Below are 20,568 nucleotides of genomic sequence, written 5' to 3'. Positions count from 1 at the left end.
AATACTTCTTTTATTTTTCAAAATTAAGATAAACAAAGTTCTTTTTTAATCTAAAATATACTCTCCTTCATTTTCTACATTGTTCTTCTATCTCTCTGGTAGACTTGTAAGGCCCCTTTTCCAAAATTCACTTGTCCACGATGAAGAATACTCCTCCAGTACTGTTCTGACCTCCTCTACAAAATTCATTTTTTCCTGTCCAAATGATTTTGAAGACTGAGGAATGAATGATAATCAGATGGGGCAATGTCCAGGAAATATGGTGGGTGGGGTATCATTTCCCATTGAAACTGCTCCAACCTTTGGAATGTCATCCATGCTGTATGTTGCTGAGCATTATCCTGATGGAAGAACACCTTTTGTCTTGAAGCCAAAGATGGTCGTTTTTCTTCTAGCACTGACTTAAGTTGTTCAAGCTGCTCACAGTAGATCTCCTTTGTTATCATTTGGTTTAGGTTTAAAAGTTCAAAGTGGACTAAACCTTTCATATCTCACCAAACATAACACCTTACATGGGTGAAGACCTTCTTTAGCCTGGTATTTTTCCTTTCCTTACCCACTGTTTTTGGTGCTTGACATTTTTATAGAGAACTCATTTCTCATCAGCAGTCATTATTCAGTCCAAAAAAAAAAAAAGGTTCATTTGTGGGACGTGACAGCAAAGAAGAGCACACATTCTCCCTCTGTACACAATGAGACTCAGAAAGTTTGTGAAGAATGCATTGATCCAGTTTGCTGATTTTTTTCGATGGCACACCGGTGTCGATGAATGGTTGAATGACCAAATCCAAGCTTCTCTGCTAGTTCCTCAACAGTTACAATGGGATTTTGTTCCACCAAGGTTTGCAGGACATCCTTGTCAAGCTCTACAGATCTTCCTAGACAAGGTTCATCTTCTAAGCTGTAGTTTCCAGCCTGGAATTTCTGGAACCACTATTGACACTGGTTTACGCTTATTGTCCAATCCCCATATACTGCATCAATGTTCCTTGTGCTTTTCATTGCACTGTTGCCTTTATTGAACTCGTAAACCAAAATATGCCAAATATGCTCCTTTGTCACTTTCACTATAGCTTTGAAAAAAATAACTGTTAAAATCCAACTGCATTCTTTAAAAACTTGCATTAAGAATAAAGACGAGGTAAAATTACTACCTGCTTTTATAGCAAGTTGATGCAGGTAATTTATCCTGTTCCCCTCCAACTTTTAGTTCATGCAATTGAAAAAACTGCATTATTTATGGGATGACCCAATATTATTGCATTCACTCTGATTGCCACTGAAGTTTTGTGTGCCCGTGAGTACCACCAATCTTTTGTCATTTTTGTCCTGCTTTTTCCTGTCTTGCAACTTACTTGGCAACTTCACGAGTGTTGGTGGCATGTAAAAAGTATGCAGTATGCACTGTAGAGTGGTTGCCATTGGGAAAGGCTTCAAGCCTTAGAGAACATGCTAAAGCTGACACTGAAGCTTGGCTTACTGCATCCTGCCAAACCATCTGACTCATGCCAAATTGAAAAATGGAACTTCAGTGATGATGATATTTTGTAGAACTGATCAGTAATATAAGGGCATGGTTTTATTTTCTTTTTACATTGACCCTATAGAGCCACAGCTTCTTTGAAAAATTTTGTTTGAGAAATCTTAATTTAAAAAAAAAAAAGCAATGATTTCAATAATGACAACATAGTATTTTTCATGATGGAAGAAAGCGATTCAAAGTAAAGAAGAAATTACAATGGTTCCTCAATGGACAACAGTGTCATGGCAACAGCTACAAGTGCTGCTACTATAGCAACCGAAATTGTGACACACTGTCAAAGCAGCTACTACACATGATATCACATGTGACTAAGAAAACTGACTCTACCCTTTGAAAAATCACACATGTGCATGCACACACAAAAATAAAATTTTACCCTTTCTTGAGTGGCAAGTTACTGGACATACCATTTGCTCAAAAGAATTACAGAAGTTATTTTTAAAAAAATAGGTGACATTATATGCTCTGGAGTGATGACACTTCAAGCCAAGAAGGTGAGCAGCTCCTAAAGAAAGATTACTCTCTATAGAATTGGAGATGGAAGCAATTATCAAGTTACTACAATCAGAGTTGGTAAAAATGTATCAACTCTCACTCCAATAATATAAATAGTAATATAATACAGTATAATTTCCAATTTCATTGATATTAATATCAATTAATCTATTTTTTTCTTTGTTCTTCTTGAAATAAATTTTATGGTAGTTTGAATTCCTTATACAAATTTACAATTACTTTAACACTCACATTAACAAAGGTTGGTAGGCATGGCTGTGTGGCAAGAAGTTTGCTTTCTTACCACATAGTTCTGAGTTCAGTCTCACTGCATGGCACTTTGGACAAGTGTCTTCTACTATAGCCTTGGGCTGACCAAAGCCTTGTGAGTAGATTTGGTAGATGGAAACTGAAAGAAACCTCCTCTCATGTATATATCTGTGTATGTTTGTGTTTGCATTTGTCCCCCCACCATCACTTTTGGTGTTGGTGTGTTTACATCCCTGTAACTTAGTGGTTCTGCAAAAGAAACCAATAGAAGTAAGTGGAAGAAGTTTTGGAAGATTCTGAAATTAAAAAAAGGGCAAGTTGTATGATTTGTAAGTGATAATGCTTCAAGCACGTTAACCACAATTGAGATGTGAATAAAATTAATAAAGAAAGTGCACAAATGTTGGAAGGTGAACATGATATTCCCACAAATGATCTCCAAAGAGGAAAGAGAGAGAGAGAGAGAGAGGGAGCAGTGAAATTGTAGATGATAATGTTGAGAAGTCATCAAAGAAATTCCTAATTCAAGTTTTGCATTTGCTGTGCATACACTGTAACTAGCAGTAAGCGAAAGATTGAGAGATTGTCACATAGCTACTCACATGGGCTAGTGGAGGCAAGTAGTCCTAAAATAGATTCTATTCTCCATAGACATTCTGGTAAAGGAGTTATTTTTGGATCAAGCAACACACTGGGGAAGCATCTGTTTGGTGATCAAGAATTTGCTTGAACTAAAAACTTTTCTTGAAGACTTGATTAATGAAAATATTTCAATAACTGAAGGCCTGTAGGCACAAGTGACACAATAAGAATGTTTTCCTTTCTCAACCTTTTACTCTCTCTAAGAAGTTGCAATCTAAAAGGTTTAACATTTAGTAGATTTTTGTTGGAAAAGAGAAGCTTGATGTGTCACCTGAGTGAAAGTGCAGGATTAATTGATCTTCAATGAAAAAACAGGAGGATTTCTTATCAGAAAATCTAATCCTATTTATAGGGATCCAATGAACTGAATTTGTCTGAACAATGACAAGATTCCTGAAGGTAAAAAGGTCCCCTATGAAGCAGCAATTATTGTATAAAAGTTAGAGGTACTATATGTAACTCAGGCAGTATTTTGGATCATGGAAGCTAATTACCCTCTGCAGAATTAATAGTATACTTCGACAAAATACAACATTCAAAAGTAAAGTGGCGCCATTTAAGTATAGACAGTGGTGAGCTGGCAGAATCATTGGAGCAAGGGATAAAAATGCTTTGTAGTATTTGTTCCAGCTCTTTACATTCTGGGTTCAAATCCTGTTGAGGTCAATTTTGCATCCATCCCTCCAGATTGATAAAATAAAGTACCAATCAAGTACTGGTGTTGATGATATCTCTCAAATTGGGGGAGAAGATGTAAGCTTCATGCTTTGTGTTGAAATTTGAAACCATCTAAGTGTAAAAATACAACCAATGGATGTCCAAATTTCTAGTAAGAAATTTTTATAGAGATTAAAAGGAGTGGAAAAGTATCACTACTCATTGAAATTGACTGTAGAAGGAGCCATCCCTGCTTATCCATAAGTTCATAGTGATGTAACTGGAACTAACAGCAATGCCACTCATCTTAATAAATGTTGGAAGATTGTTTCCTACACTGAAAATGATCAAATCAAATTTAAAGGCTTCTATGAAAGATGATGTAGTAGAAATAATCCTGTTTCTAAGAATTTTAGCAAAGTTTTGGTTTAGATGAAGGGTAAATTTTGCAATATTTTACAATGTAATTTTCATTTCATTTGATGTAATCTTTTATCTTTTATTTTCATAAATTCTTGAAATCACAAAGAAGGAGCGTTATGTATCTAATTGAGTTTATTTAATTTTAAATGGTTATTAAGTTACCTAGTGTTCAATCTTTTAGCTTTAAATTTGATTTATTTCAGATTTTTTAAATGGTACACAAAGATATTCATGATTTTTATAGTATCTTTTTGTCCTTTTACTTTTGATAAATTTAGCCTCTTTTTTAAAAAACTTCGTAGGTTTTGTCTTATGCTTAACTGTTTATAACTTAATAAATAATATAAAAAATCCACAGTGGCTTAGCTATAGCTTTTAAACCTAAGCTTTACCAAATTAGGGTACTAAGAAGTAGCCTCATGATTCACATTGGCAGTGATGGAATGCATTGTTTGTTGTGTACTTTCAACCAATATATGGAATGTATGATTAGTCTAAATAAAAATAGAGAAGTCAGAGTTGGTGGTTCTGTAATTTGGTATGTCAAAGATGGAATTGAAGGTCTTTTATACTGACTTTACAGCCTTGATTCCCTAGAGGTGCAAATCAGAAAAGATTTGGTCTCCAGTAAGATATCTACAAGAAGGTGACCGCACAAAATGGTAGTGACTATCTGTACATGCAAACTAGGAATTTCTGATGATCCCAGTTTATATGGAATGATGGTGATCAAAGTTAGTCACTGACATTCCACTTCACAGAGATTAGAGTGATAGCAATAGAGCAGGAACATAGAACTTAAGACGTCCTCATTTTTAGGAAAACACTAAATGGGGACGTCATTAGAGTTCCAAGTATTGAATACACCTGTGGATCATTTGGGCATTCTTCAATACTTCTCTTTCAAACAATACAAGAAGATACAAAGATTGCCAAAGACAAGAAACCTAAATATTACAGCAAAACAAATCACTACAGAGATTTCTGACCCTTGAGGGAGAAGACATGAGCTTCACACCTGTCTTCATTGTGAACACCAACACCCCAACTTCTGCAGCATCAGTAGCAGGAGTTGCAACAGTAACTACAACAGAATCAATAATACAGTTCTATATTTAAGAGATGAGGAATTATTTACATTATTTATATTTGACGGATATTTGTCCTCATCTTGTTTGTTGTTAACACAACATTTCGGCTGATATACCCTCCAGCCTTTGTCAGGTGTCTTGGGGCATATGGCGTAGTGGTTAAGAGCGCGGGCTACTAACCCCAAGATTCCGAGTTCGATTCACGGCAGCGACCTGATTAATAATAGTAATAATAATAATAATATAATAATAGTAACATCGTTAGGAATGAGAACCCAGGTTCAAAATTTCCCCAAGACACCTGACGAAGGCTGGAGGGTATATCAGCCGAAACGTTGTGTTAACAACAAACAAGATGAGGACAAATATCCGTCAAATGTAAATAATGTAAATAATGTAGAATCAATAATAAAAGTCACAGCAGCAATGATATCTACATCAACAAGAGCCAACAACAGTCACACTAAAAATTGCAGTAGTAAAAGGAATTGCAACAAGAGACACTAAAATGTACAACAGTAATAATGCATAGACAAATTCCTTATCTTTACCATACTCCATAACGGAAACAATCATCATCAACATTTAATGTCTGTTTTCCATGCTGGCATGAGTTGGCTGGCTTGACAGGGGTCACACCAGGTTCCATAGTCTGTTTTGGCATGGTTTCTACTGCTGGATGCTCTTCCTAATGCCAGTCACTTTACAGATGCTGGGTGCTTTTTACATGGCACCAGCACCCATACCAACAATTATGTGGTGAAATTTGTACAAATGATAAAATTTTTATGATTGGTGATAATTTTGATGCATTTTGCTGTATTAAATACACCGAAAGAGACACTTCTTGCAAGAATCACATTGTAAATGTACTACACCTGAAAAAAACATTTTAAAAATGACGTGAGGGCTTGTAAACTATACTGGACAAGAAGAAAGACCTTTTCAAGGGTCCTGCAAAAAAAGATTATCATTAGTGACCCTCTCCTACTTTTTTTTCTCTCTCTTCTAGCATGTTCATATTAAGATTAGAGTTATAAATGCACATGGACGAGGTTGGCATGGACGCAAGGACACCTTTTCATCAATTTCAGTTCATACTTTTACATGTGAGAGCCATCAGGAAGACCAGGACATGTAGAAATGCATGTATTCGTTGGTGGGCATAGAAGCAAAGTCACTTTCTCAAGGATTTCAGGTCACCATAAAGTTGGTAATTATCAGCAAGACCAAAATTTCAGTGACACATGCACTCTTTGATGGCTATGAGCTGTATGTGTTTCTTACTTGGCCTGGAACAGGTGGCAAGATGACACTATTTTGTGAAAAGGTTGGAAAATAATGTTTGTTTTGGAAAACATGGATGATCTATTTGGATCCAAATAATCCATGTGCATAGTGACATTTCGTCTGTCTCTATGTTCTGAGTTCAAATTCTGCTGAGGTCAACTTTTCCTTTCATCCTTTCAAGGTCAATGAAATAAGTACCAGTTGAGCACTGGGGGAGGGCATCAATGTAACCTCATGTAACACTTTTCCTCAAAACTTCAGACCTTGTGCCTATAGTAGAAAGGATTATTATTATTATTATGACTAAGTATGTACATGTAGCTTCAAACCTTGTTGCATGATATTAAACTGAATTTTTCAGTTGCCTGACTAACAAACAAGACCAGTAACACTACTTTCTTATAATTTAGTAGTACAATAAATTGCCTAATAGAGAATATTTGACCATAAGACTGATTACTACAATCATAAACAGCTACCAAACTTTACATTTATTCTGCTGGAAATATTTCATGTAAAATCCATTTTTTTTTATGTAACAAAACAAAAATCTGAACTGGTTCATTGCTGCTCCATTATCACATTCTTTTTTTTACCTTAATATTGCAAAATTTTTGCAGTTCTATTCTAAACTGACATATTTTTGTAGTGTAAACATGTATGTAATGCATTGCATTATGTTTTCTATTTTCTACTTCATAAATAATTGTTTGTGAGTTAAGTATCACAATAAAAGACTGCAGGCTGTAATCAAATAAATTAGATGGTCTACTAGTCAAAAACAGGTTAATAGTTTGTCATATCTTATCACTAACATGGCACTATTCCAACAACATAGCCATTTAACTTTGTTTGCTGTTATGGCTATTTGGTTTTAAAAGTTTGCTTCCCAATCTTGTAGGTTCTGGGTTAAGTGGTTTTGGGCAATAGCAGAAAACACTTGCCCAAGGTTCTACACAGTGGTGTGTTGGGCGTCTTCTGCTATGGTTTCAGTCTGACCAAAGCTTTGAGTGGCTTTGGTAGATAGAAATTGAAACAAGTGTGTGTGTGTGTGTGTGTGTGTGTGTGTGTGTGCACATGTGCATGCATGCATACATCTGTCATTATTTGTATGATCCTATCAACAAATTGTCTGGCCACTTTATAGCTTCAGAAACACATAGAATAAGAGGTTCCCTGCTGGTAAAACAGTGAACGATTAGTGTCATAAAGGGCATCCAGCTGTAAAGCATCACCTAAACATACTGAACCCATGCAAGCATAGAAAAACAGATGTAAAGCAAATGAAAACAAAAGGGTTTGGAAATGTTGGGATGTCCATCACCTGTTGCAGATGTTGAGAAGCACTCCATTGTTTAAACATGTTGCTTAAAAAAAAAAAAATTGCTATTTACTAGTTGTTCTCTGTATCTTCTTCAGGAATAGCAGTAAGAGGTGTATGGTGGTAGTTGATGTGCACCAGAAATTTTGATCAAATTTTGAAAATAATTACAGATTTTGGCAAGAGAAAAAAACAGAAAAAAGGGAAGTGAATATATTTGAAAAAAGCAGCTACAGCAAACATTTACAATCTAGCAAGTTGAAGAGAAAAGTGATATTTCTAATAGTATTAATAACAATAGCAACAGTTTTGCTAATATTTCTATAAGAGAGAATTGTTTGGTATAGGTTGGCATCAGGAAAAGAAAATAGGGAGAGACATGTTACAAAGGACAGTACCTCTTTACTTTCAGAATATTTTTTTTTTTTAAACCCATTCAAAATGTCCACAAATAAACAATTGGGAAACATAGACATGATGTGTGTTCCATTGTCTGTAGTCTGATGTAGGAAGATTGTGCCAAGGTTTTAAGATCAAGGAGAAGGTGAGGCAACAGGGGAGTTAGTATTCCACACTTGCCTATAAACATGTGTCACAATATGAGGGTGGGTGAAATAGAGGGACATTTGTACAGACATTGCCAGGGACATTTGTACAGACATTGAGCCAAGGCTCAGTATTACTTTTGTGGCACAGTTCAGGCAGGTGGTGAGTGCAGAGGTGATTTGTAACTTTGTGTGGATAATCACATTTTGCTGAACTCTGAAGACCACAAAGTTATTCGCCATTGCAGGAGCAGAAAGAGCAGTTAGATTTCTTGTATAGAGCAGAAGGCCCAGCATAGCAGTAAAGGATACTTGAAGATATTTGGAGGAAGTGGAAATGAAAAGAGAAGAGGAAGATGTGGACAACAACAGAGGCAATAAAAACAACTGAAAACACTGGAAATTACTGTTTCTAGAGCACCACTGTTTGTATCCCGGGGAACAGTGTGATAAAATTGCCTTGACCTCAATGACTAAGTAGCTGAGGAGCTCATTATGTTGTGCTGTGATGATTGTAAGCAAATGGAAGTTTGAGAACACTGGCAATCTATTGTGGAAGATAAAATAAAACAGAAAAAGACACAAAAGAAAAGAAATGAAACCAAATGTAAGGCATGACCCTACAAGGGGATCAATGTGAGTTCCATGGTTGCATGAAATACTTAGGAGACCTTGGCAGATGTAATGAACCTAAAGGAAGACGGGGAATGGTTGTGTTGGTTGAGGTAAAAATAGGACTAGAATTCAAAAGACATTGAAATGATTGACTGGCAATATTCTATCATCTGCAAATGCAGCAAACTGGCAGAATAGTTACAGTGCCGGGTAAAATACTGAGTGCCATTTTGTCTGTTCTTATGTGTGAATTTAAATGTTGCTGAGGTTGACTTTGCCTGTCATCCTTTTGGAGTTGATAAAATAAGTATCATTTGAGCATTGGGGTTGAAGTAATTGACTTATGCTCTTCACTGAAATTGGCTGGCCTCATGCCAAAATGTGAAACTAATATTCTATCATTTGCAATAGTTATCTCACCCAACACAACAGATAATGACAGGCACTTTAGATGTACCAGAGTCCAGTACCAGAAGTTGACTCTGGAATGTTGTGACGACTTTGATCGCAGATTCTCACCTGTATAGGGATGGGTTGCTTTATCTGTTTTTATTTGTGCTTGATTTTTTTATTTTATTTATATTTGTATTTATATATTCATTTATTTATTTATATATTTTATCAAAATTTCCAATGTCTTAATATATACTTACTATGTGACACACTTTTTGTTCCTGAGTAGTAAGTGCTATTTGCTAATTGTTTGTATTGGAAAAGTATATAAAGTGGCTGATATTTCCTTCGGACATTGCTTTTGCAATCTACATGGTTTATCCTATTTTGAAATTTATTTATTTCCTCTAGGAAAAGAAGCAAATATACAAATTTTCTTTCACATAATGTCAGGAAAATAACTCTAACATATATTTAGGCTATTCATATGTGAGAAGTGATTTTTCAAAACTTGAAATTGTAATGTAAATCACTTCCATGTATCAGACCTCAAATATAGTTGCCTTTCATGTTTTTGTTAAATTCTTGTAGGCCTCACATATTTTAATAGACATGTATTCTCACAGACATAGCAAAATGCATCTGCTACATGCTTTCAGCTTCTTCACATCATCCCTGTAAAATGCAACCTAGCCTATGTACTAACATAGTTATAACTAAACAGAACTGGTGAGCTTAAGGTCCCTGTATTTGTATTATTAATTGGAAAATTCTTGCTAATTCTTGAAAGTTCAAGAAATTTCTGTATCACTTGCTCAGCCCTGAATCTGTCTGAAACGCTCTGGGAAATAGGTAAAATTTAAAATATCATTTCCTATGCATTTTAAGCATTTGCTATAAGGAAATAGCAATTATTGCTTAGGATCAAGTAAATATTTTGTTACATAGTGTTATATAACATTGTTTACCTGCCCTTGTTTTTATACACTTATATGAGATACACCTCTCGTCCACTGACCTGTCTCCAAAACCTGAATGTACAGGCCCTTTTGGAAAAGACAAATGTATTATTATTATTATTATTAAGTATTGGAAGAAATGCCATGCGATATTTCTTGCTTTCCCACAAGAGGCTGACTGCCTTTCAGCCTTTTAGAGTCCATAAAATAAGTACTGGGGCTCAATGTAGTCAACTAACCTGCTCCTCCTAAAATTGGTGCCAAAATTTGAAATCATCATCATCATTACTATTATTATTATTATTATTATTATTATTATTATTATGAAAGGTGGTGAGTTGGCAAAATCATTAGCACTTCAAACAAAATGTTTAGTAGCATTTTGTCTGTCTTTACATTCTGAGTTCAAATTCTGCCGAGTTTGACTTGCTTTTCATCCTTTTGGGGTCAATGAAATAAGTACCACAGTGTAATCTCAGCTAACACCCTTCCCCAAACTTTCAGGCCTTGTGCCTATAGTAGAAAGGATTATTATTATTATTATTACAATTTTTTTTTTTTTATGCGTTAAGATGGTGGGCTTGCAGAATTGTTATTGACTCAGAGAAAATACTTAGCAACATTTCTTTTGATTCTTCACATACAGAGTTCAAACCCAACCGGGGTCAACTTTGCCTGTTGTTCTTTCAAGGTCGATAAAATAAGTATTAGTTGAGCACTGGGGTCAGTACAATCAATTAACTCCCTCCCATTAAAACTGCTGGTATTTTGCCAAAATTCGAAACCATTATTATTCTTTGTTTTTTAAATAGATGTGCGACGTATCGCTCTGCAGAATTTGGTGTGTGTGTTTTTTTTTTTTTTTTAACAAGCATAACTGAAGAAAGCAAACATTACATTTTAAATATTTTCTTCAGGGGCCCTTTGGAATGTTTCTGGATATCTCTCCCATACCGGGAAAGAAGCAAGGTTTGTCAATTTTAGACATTTTAAACTTTTTTAAAAAAAATTTTGTGTTTACATTCAACCTAAGATGGCTACTAACCAGAGAGATAATATCAACCAAGGAATTCAATTTAATGCGACTCCACAGAAAGAAATTTAACTAAAGAAACAAGTCTAAACCAAACAGCAATGCATAAACATTTCCCAAGACCCCCCCTCACCCCCCAAAATGACTTTTCAAATAGAAAGCAGTTCCCTTGACATTAATATTCTCAATGATAAGGTAAACAACAAGAATGCACACACTACTACATGCTTGACCCAATTAACAAACTGGTGGGGGGTGGGGAAGCAGTTTATCATTTGCCAACACTACAAAGCAGATTTTGAATATGAATTGACTTGCTGAGATGAAATCTACATGGCAAAGTTTTGTAATCAAGTGGAGTGCATTTTTGCCAGAGTACTTTATCCAAAAGCAAGAGAAGTAGCTGTGCTAGTTTCTTCTTGTCATCAAACAATGAGAGTTGTCTTGGCTTGATGTGTGGAGCAATATCTTCTCTATCAATTTAGGAGAAGGCCTTTGGAACCAGAAAGGAGAGCAGCAATACAAACTGAGTTAGTGTGTTTATATCTTCCCTTACTTTGGTGTTGCAATACATGGCTTGATGCTATACAAGGGTCACAGTCAAGAATATTTATGATGAATACTAATGATGTTAACTCTTAGCTTATTCTTGGTAATGCAGGATGGGTAGTTGAGTGCCGAGATAACTGGGTGTGTGTGGTTGGCTGGGTTCTTATTGGACATATATGTCTTAATGACTCCTACTCCAAATCATAGAATTATACCAGAGTTGTGCCCTATTGAAGGTGAGGAAGGAAAGATTATGAGACTGGTGATGCAAAGCAGAAAGCCAAGCTGTATATGTGAGGCAAAAAGGGCTATTTGAGGACTTGCTATGATACTGGAAAAACAGAAGAGAGAGACAACAACATAACCAGTGACAATGATGACAAATAACAGAAGCTGTTTTTGTCAATGCTCTACTGATCATAGCTCTGAGGGAAGCCAGAAGAGATTGCCTTGCCCACAGTACCAGAAGCCAACAACCAACAAGCTGTGGAACCCATTCCCAGCAGTATCATCCTGTAATGTTGCAGAGAGATGATGAACAACAAACAGGATTGGTGAACTGCTGGAGCTCCAAACACAAAAACAAACTTAAGAGGAAGGAAAGCAGATCCAAAACATAGTCTGACCCCCCACTGTTATGATTTTCACAGTTCCTTGTATAACGAATGAAGAACTTATGGATGATTTAAGTAACCTACAAAAAAAGTCATTTCTAAAAAGAGTAAGTGCAGATTTGCAGGTTGGTCTTCAACTATATGGCGCATAGAGATTATTGGTGGTTTATGATAAGATACTTTTGGGGGTCTATGTAAAAATCCTTACTTTAATAATAACAGTTGTAAGGTCCTTTTTCATTGTCTGTTTTGATATCAGGATTGCTCATTAGTACTTTTGGGCAAAAGCAGTATACAGTACCAGGATATTACACAAGGGGAAGATGATGATCAGGTTTTTCACGAGTCTTGGTCTGACTCAGGATGAGGTTGTGTATTTTCCTTAAAATATCTTTTAATCATACGTGTTGAAATATATTTAATTTTGTGTAATTTGAAAAGGAAAATAAATTTTAACATGGCTTAAAATATTGTATAATGTCTCTATCTTTTCCCCCTCACTTTTATATGACTGTTTATCCCCACATGTATTTGTAATACTTTTGTACTTGTTTTATTGTATTAGTGAATTGTTCCTGGTGGCAAATAAATTAACGTATCTTCATCATCATCATCATCATCATCATCATCATCATCATCATCATCATCGTCATCGTCATTCTTAATGTGAAGAAATGCAGTAGTAACAAAGCAAAAAATGCATTCCAAACTTTTATGTCCTGAGTTCAAATCTTAAGTATTGACTTTGCTTTTTCATTCGTTCAGAGTTGATAAAATAAGTACCAGTGCAATTCTAGAATCAATTTTAATCAATCAATGATTTAATATAATTATTTGTTTTCATAAATGTATTGAACTTAATACTTAAAAGAAATTGTTGATTATCTGAGCATTTAGGAGAATTTGTTTTCTCTCTCAGTTTATCCACATTCAAAATGATTATTAGTTCCATTATTTTATAATGGTAAGGGTCTGTCTGCTGTTTCTTCTTTCCTGTTCTCATCTGTTTCACACATATAGTGCAAGATGTTTTGAGTAAGAACTCAACATATCAGGTCATAAGTTGTAGCACTCAGATACCTCAAGTTAACAGCAATATTGTGACAAACTTGTGACAAGATAAGAGTCTGGTATTGATAACACAGACGTAGATGTATTGAGAATGAGAAATGGTTTATCTGCTGTTATTGAGTACATTGTATGTTTTAAGTAAGGTGCATGGCTCATATTACTGCAACCAACTTGGCCAAAAATGTGTCATTTAAGTTGTAGCTAAATTGGCTGAGAATGGTTGTGCATCAAATTATAAAGAGACTTGAGACCAAGCAGAGCTGCGTTCAGAAATATAGGAGCAGAAACATTGGTGTTAAAATTAATTTTGTTTCAACATTTATCATTTTCATGCTTTTTGTTGCTGTTTTTATTATTAAAAAAAAAAAAATTATGTACTGAAAATATGTACCAGCATTTTATCTATATTTCTTGTAAAATTTTAATCATTTGCAGATATCCAATGGCTCTTGGAAATTTGGGTGACCTTGAAGAAATTTCCCAATCTCCTGGTAGACCACCTCCACTAACATTATTTCAAGAAAGCATTGATGCAGATAAGAGATATTATGATAATCAACATGTTTATCCTTACACCTACATGGGAGCATTTCTCTTCAGAAATGGCCAATACAAAGCTGCGCTTAGTTGTTGGTCAAATGCTAGTGCTGTCATGAAAGGGTATGAAATAATATTTTATTTTATCATTCTTTCTAGTAAATTGATTTATTATGCTGTAGCATTCTCCATCTCTTCCATTTTTTTTTTTTTTTTATCTGAGAAGTTCTTTAAGAGTATTGGACGGTGTTCTTCTTTCTGAGATACCATCCATCCATCTTCTCTGCTTACTACTCTTGGGATGGTCATGGGGATAGTATCCTCAGGTACTTTCTCCTAGGGTCCTATCAGGAGCAACCATCATTACACTTTCCTGTTGGATTCCCAAACGTGTCAACTAAAACTGTGGACATTGTGATAACTGTCTCATTCTTGGTCTACTTCTACATTTCCGACCAGTTGACTCAGCTTGAAGAATCTGTCTTATAATTCTTTCATTAACATTTATGATTGCAAATAGTGTAAATGTTAACGTTTGGACTACCTAGGCAAAAGTTGTTTTGCAAACATTTTTATTTGTATTTGTGTTATTTTCTTGTGCAAGATCCACATTTGACCAAGTTGCCAAGATAAGTTTCAAATCCAGTTGAAAAGATACATAACTAGTCTTAAACATCTGAATGTAAAATAAATACTAGCAATATCAAACTTACTTATTATAATTTATTTTATATCCTCAAATAAAATTGCTTGGTAATAAGTTAACAGTGAAAAGTATTTAAGTGTCAGCAGTAAGCTAGTGGAATTGTTAGAGCATTGGCAGAAATGCTTTGCAGTGTTTATTCTGTCTTGCTCATTACATTCTGAGGTTACTCCAAGGTTAAGTTTACTTTTCATCCTTTCAGAGTTAATAAAATTTTGTGTCGGTCAAGTATTGAAGTTGATGGTATCAACTCTAAAAACTAAACCATACACTTCAAAAATTGTAAGTTTTGTGCCTAAATTAGAAACCATTATTAGTGTTGTCAATAATGTCGCCAAAGACTGTCTTAGTAGTTATTTGTGACTTTGCTGGAAAATTCCTCTTGAAGATTTTCCTAATAGCAGTTTCAGTACCTAGAAAAAAAATCTAAATTTCTTCAAGAATATGGTGAAAATGTTTTCAAGTGAGCATTGTCCATTATCTCACACAAATGATTCAGCTACAATACAGATGCAATGTGTTTAATTCTAATCTTTCTAATTTAAAACTATTAGAGTTTGAGTGGATAAGTATACACTCTACAATACTCAACTGTATTACACACTCTACAATACTCAAATATACTACATACTCTACATTATTAAACTGTTTGCTACAATGCTCAGTTGAACTACATGTTCTACAATACTCAACTGTTCTATATGTTCTACAATACTCAGCTGTGTTACATACTCTACAGTACTCTATTCTACATACTCTACAATAATACTCAACTGCATTTTGTACTCTACCACTATCACATGTACTACACGTTCTACAGAAACTCAATATACTTTACAATTATATATTATGCTGCTATGTATATTTCCCATAAAATATTACTGGATATTAATTGATTAATCACCCATAATTCTAAACTATCTGTTATTCCACATTTTCACTCCTTCTATCCAATATAGCTAACAATTCAACCTTTTATACTCAGACTGAAGAAAATTAATCTCTGTATAATTCAAAGTATTATACAAGATATTATATTTGTTGTTCCTTTGCTCCTCCTCCTCCTCCCATGAATAATATTTTTTAATACTTTTATTTTTCAAAATTATGATAAACAGTTCTTTTTTAACCTAAAATATACTCTCCTTCATTTTTTACAATGCTCTTCCATCTATCTGGTAGACTTGCAAGGCCCCTCCTCCAAAATTCACTTGTCCGTGATGAAAAATACTCCTCCAGTACTGTTCTGACCTCGCTTACAGAATTCATTTTTTCCCGTCCAAATGATTTTGAAGACTGAGGAATAAATGATAATCAGATGAGGCAATATCTGGTGAATATGGTGTGTGGAGCATCGTTTCCCTTTCACACTGCTCCAGCCATTGGAATGTCATCCTTGCTGTATGTGGCCCAGCATTATCCTGATAGAACACGTTTCATCCTGAAACCAAAGATGGTTGTTTTCCTTCTAGTGCTGACTTAAACCACTCAAGCTGCTCACAGTAGATCTCCTTTGTTATCATTTGGTTTGGGTTTAACAGTTCAAGGTGGACTAAACCTTTCATATTCCACCAAACAGATAGCAACACCTTATGTGGGTGAAGAGCTTCTTTAGGCAGGGGTGCCAGTGTTTCTCTTTTCCTTACCCACTGTCTTTGGTGCTTGACATTCTTATGGAGAACCCATTTCTTGTCAGCAGCCTCTATTCAGTCCAAAAGAAGGTTCATTCATGAGACATGACAGCAAAGAAGAGTACACATTCACTCTCTGCATGTGATTAGACTCGGAAAGTTTGTGAGGAACGCATTGATCCAATTTGCTAACTTTTCCAATGGCACACAAGTGTCGATGAATGGTTGAATGATTAAATTCAAGCTTCTCTGCTAGTTCCTCAACAATTATAATGGGATTTTGTTCCACCAGGGTTTGCAGGACGTCCTTGTCAAGCTTTACAGATCTTCCTAGACGAGGTTCATCTTCTAGGCTGTAGTTTCCAGTTTGGAATTTCTGGAACCATTGTTGACACTGGCTTATGCTTATTGTCCAATCCCCATATACTCCATCAATGTTCCTTGCACTTTTCATTGCACTGTTCATTGAACTCGTAAAACAAAATATGCTAAATATACTCCTTTGTCACTTCCATTATAGCTTTGAAAAAATAATTGTTGAAATCGAACTGCACTCTTCAAAACTTGCACTAAGAATAAGGACAAGGTAAAATTACTACCTGTTTTTATAGCAAGTTGATGCGGGTAGTTTATCCTGTTCCCCTCCGACTTTTAGTTCATGAAATTTCAAAAACCACATTGTTTATGGAATGACCCAATATATTTATATATCTTATCAGATATATATGTGATAAAACAGAAAATGTGTGTATATGTGTACAGGCATTTTTCTTGGTCCCCCCTTAAAATCAATATTTTTCATCTGATTTCATTCATGTTGGGAACATACATCACTTGTGTTGCAGAGATGGTCATAGACTCTTCAAATTTTCTACACAATGAGTAATGCCACCCCTAGGGGAAGAATACACCTTTTCATAAGTAAATAACAAATGCCAACAATCGTTGTTTCAAGGGAAATTACTCTTGATGATGTAGTTATGCTACTTTCACTTCAACTTCTATTACAGTTTTTACAATGCCCATTCACTGCAAACTGCCAATATTTGCACATTAGCACTTCCTTGAGGTAGCCATGCAATTTAAATCACCTTTAATTATTTTTTAAATGCCTTCAGAAAATAATCCATATTGTATATATTCTCTGCTTTTATTGATACAAACTTGTGACAGTTATACAGTTTTTACAATGCTCATTCACTACAAACTGCTGATATTTGCACATTAGCATAGGCTGTTCTTGCACCTACAAATGCAGCTGTCACCACTCTTAACTATGACTTACTCAGTGAACTACCTTCTCAAGAATGTTACAGATCAGTTGACACCACTACTGACCTCAATCAGGTTACACACTTTCCAACAGAATTTCTCAACTCCCAACATCCTCCAGGACTCCCTCCCCATGAACTTCACTTAAAAGTCAGTTGCCCTGTCATCCGCCTTCGCAATCTAAAGCATCCACACTATGCAATAGTGCTCGCCTTGTGGTCAAACAAATGATGGACCACATCATTGAAGCCAAAATTATCATAGGACATGGCAAAAACGACATCATTTTTATTCTGAAAATTCCGCTAACCCCAACAGACTGCCCCTGCTCAATGCAGAGACTTCAGTTTCCTCTCAAACTCAGCTTCCTTCTGACAATTAACAAAGCACAAGGTAAATCGCTGAAAGTTGTTGGATTGGACCTTCCAATGTCATGCTTTTCACATGGATGGTTCTGTGTCAGTTGTTCCAGAATTGGCCATCCAGACAACTTATTCATCTATATTCCTGAAGCAAAAACCCAAAATGTTATCTACAAAGCTGCCTTACAGTACTTACTCCTCTACTGCGATCTTCACATCTACGCCAAACTGTAGCCGTTAACAGTATATTACCTTCAATGACTCTTCTTACTTCATGCACGCTGTTCACTCATAAGCATGCTCTGACATTTATTTTTGTACTTGCGATTATTCTATTTGTGTGTTTGCTATAAATGTTTGCTTTTGTTTATCATACATGTCTTTCATTGAAAAAAGCTTCAATGCAGTTGTGCCAGGCATTATGAGTAAAATAACTACATGCTACGCAATGCTTCAGGTAAGATATAGGATCCCTAATGCCTACTGCAAGTGCGATCTCATTTCATGGACTTTCATTTATTGCTAACTGCCAAATTTGTGTTCAAAAAACTTCATTCATTACCTAGGTTGTTTAATAGCATATAATAAACTGCTAATGAAATTGATAATTATACATTTTACATTTATCAACTTGAAACGACTTCTAACTGCAGGCTAGTTCAACTTGAACTGTCCAAAGGAGTGCGCCATTATAATAAACTACACCGTCCAAAGGATGGGTGCATTTGCTTGTATATATATATATATATATATATATATATAAATGCTGTGTACATTTAAACACATAAGAGGTATCCATCATAGGATACCTGGCACACTAGAAGGAATAGCCAAAATCCAAACCACTATTAGACATAAATTTTGAAGGGAATGAAATTTCCCTTCGAAATTTATCCCTAATAGTGGTTTGGATTTTGGCTATTCCTTCTAGTGTGCCAGGTATCCTATGATGGATACCTCTTATGTGTTTAAATGTACACTGTATTTATATATGATGATGATGATGATGATGATGATGATGATGATGATTAGTCTATTGACTAATTTTTCTACATGCTAGGCCACTGGTAGTAAAAATTTCTAAAATTTTTCTTACCCTGATATTATTAATTATATATATATATATATATATATATATATATATATATATATATATCATATACTAGCAGAGATACCCGGTGTTGCCCATGTTACATGCAATGGAAGAATTAGACTTTTCTGTTATATTTTCTCTAATGAACTGGAATACCTATGATTCGAATTTCATCAAAATTGCAGATGAGGGTTCTTTCCCTCTTTACACACCGTAAAAAAATTCTAATTATGACACATGTATCCTATAATACTGATGCTTATGCGCAGATTCCAAAATTCCAGTCTTATGGAACTTATTAAAAGGATTTTGCTCCTGAAAAATGGAGCACATGGAACTCTAAAATGTGGGAATTAAGGCCCCCTATTGGGGGTGGGTGTCTTAATGTCAACCAGAGAAGTTGAATTGTTGAGAATCTTTTTGACTTGGGTCTTATATCTATTGTTCAAATTTCTTTGAAACCAAAAGACAAATGATCACAATAAGCAGTCAGCTACCCTACCTTAGTTGTTACCACTCCCCAATGTAGAATTCCTCATCATACAAGTGACAGGCACAGCCATAAGATGCATTACAGTTCTGTAGCAATTGGAAGGGCGTGACCCAACTGAAATAAACATTAACAACTGTGTGACATGAGGGCTAAGGGGAAATGAAAGTGTCACCTATGGAGTTTGCAACTGACCACTATACCGATAGGTAACTGGACAGAATAAATTTACAATCTATATATGTCTTTGAATAACCAGTCACTCATCTGGGAAGGCCTTGAAATCAATGTTGCCACCTGGGGACTATGTGTGACCCAGTGATAGTAAAAAGACTCAAAGGAGGTCTACAAAGAAATAACTTTACTCAGCACTTTGCAACTGAATCAGTGGAGGCAAAGATGCGTCTCATTTATTTGACAATCTATGCACCACATTGCAGAAATCACAATGTAAGTATATCTCAAAGCAAACTCTTACACTGTTGTACCCTTGAATTATAAATAACGCTCATCTGTTATGCTCGGGTGACCCTACAGCTTCCAAGAGTACAACTGTATTCGTCTTTGCTTAGATAAAATGACTAAACTGTGGGTGTTAAGTCTTCATGAAGAGGGCTTTCTAACTTCTAAGAAGATGAAATTTTAGAAATATTACTTCATTTGTGTCTAATATCTATGGTTAAAATTTCATCAACAGCAAAAATATATGAATTTTCGTGGGGGTTATGGCCCTTATGCATAGAATATAATTACCAAATTTCATAAAGATCCATTCAGTAATTTTGACCTAGTTTTGGATCATAAAAAATGAATAAAATTTGGGAGTTAAGGCCCCCATTAGGGGGTCTTAGAATCCTCATAAGAAGTAGAAAGTTTGAGAATATATCTTGATGTGTGTCAATTACCCATGGTTGAAATTTCATCAACATCGAAAATTTGTGAATTTTCATGGGAGTTCTACTGCCTTTT

General features: G+C 35.2%; 1 protein-coding gene across 1 annotated transcript in view; it reads left to right on the top strand.

The window, feature by feature from the left end:
• The window catches only part of LOC106877204 (menin), a 75,470-nt gene that overhangs the window by 43,490 nt on the left and 11,412 nt on the right, over positions 1-20,568 (top strand). Inside the window, exon 3 of the mRNA XM_089365329.1 lies at positions 13,947-14,171. Within this exon, the coding sequence (XP_089221455.1) occupies positions 13,947-14,171 (225 nt within the window). The remainder of the gene's footprint in view (positions 1-13,946; positions 14,172-20,568) is intronic.

This window comes from Octopus bimaculoides, chromosome Z, assembly GCF_046866305.1.
Source record: "Octopus bimaculoides isolate indiv1 chromosome Z, ASM4686630v1, whole genome shotgun sequence".
Classification (NCBI taxonomy): domain Eukaryota; kingdom Metazoa; phylum Mollusca; class Cephalopoda; order Octopoda; family Octopodidae; genus Octopus; species Octopus bimaculoides.
Note: the sequence above shows the minus strand (reverse complement) of the source record. Positions and strands in the feature narration are given on the sequence as shown.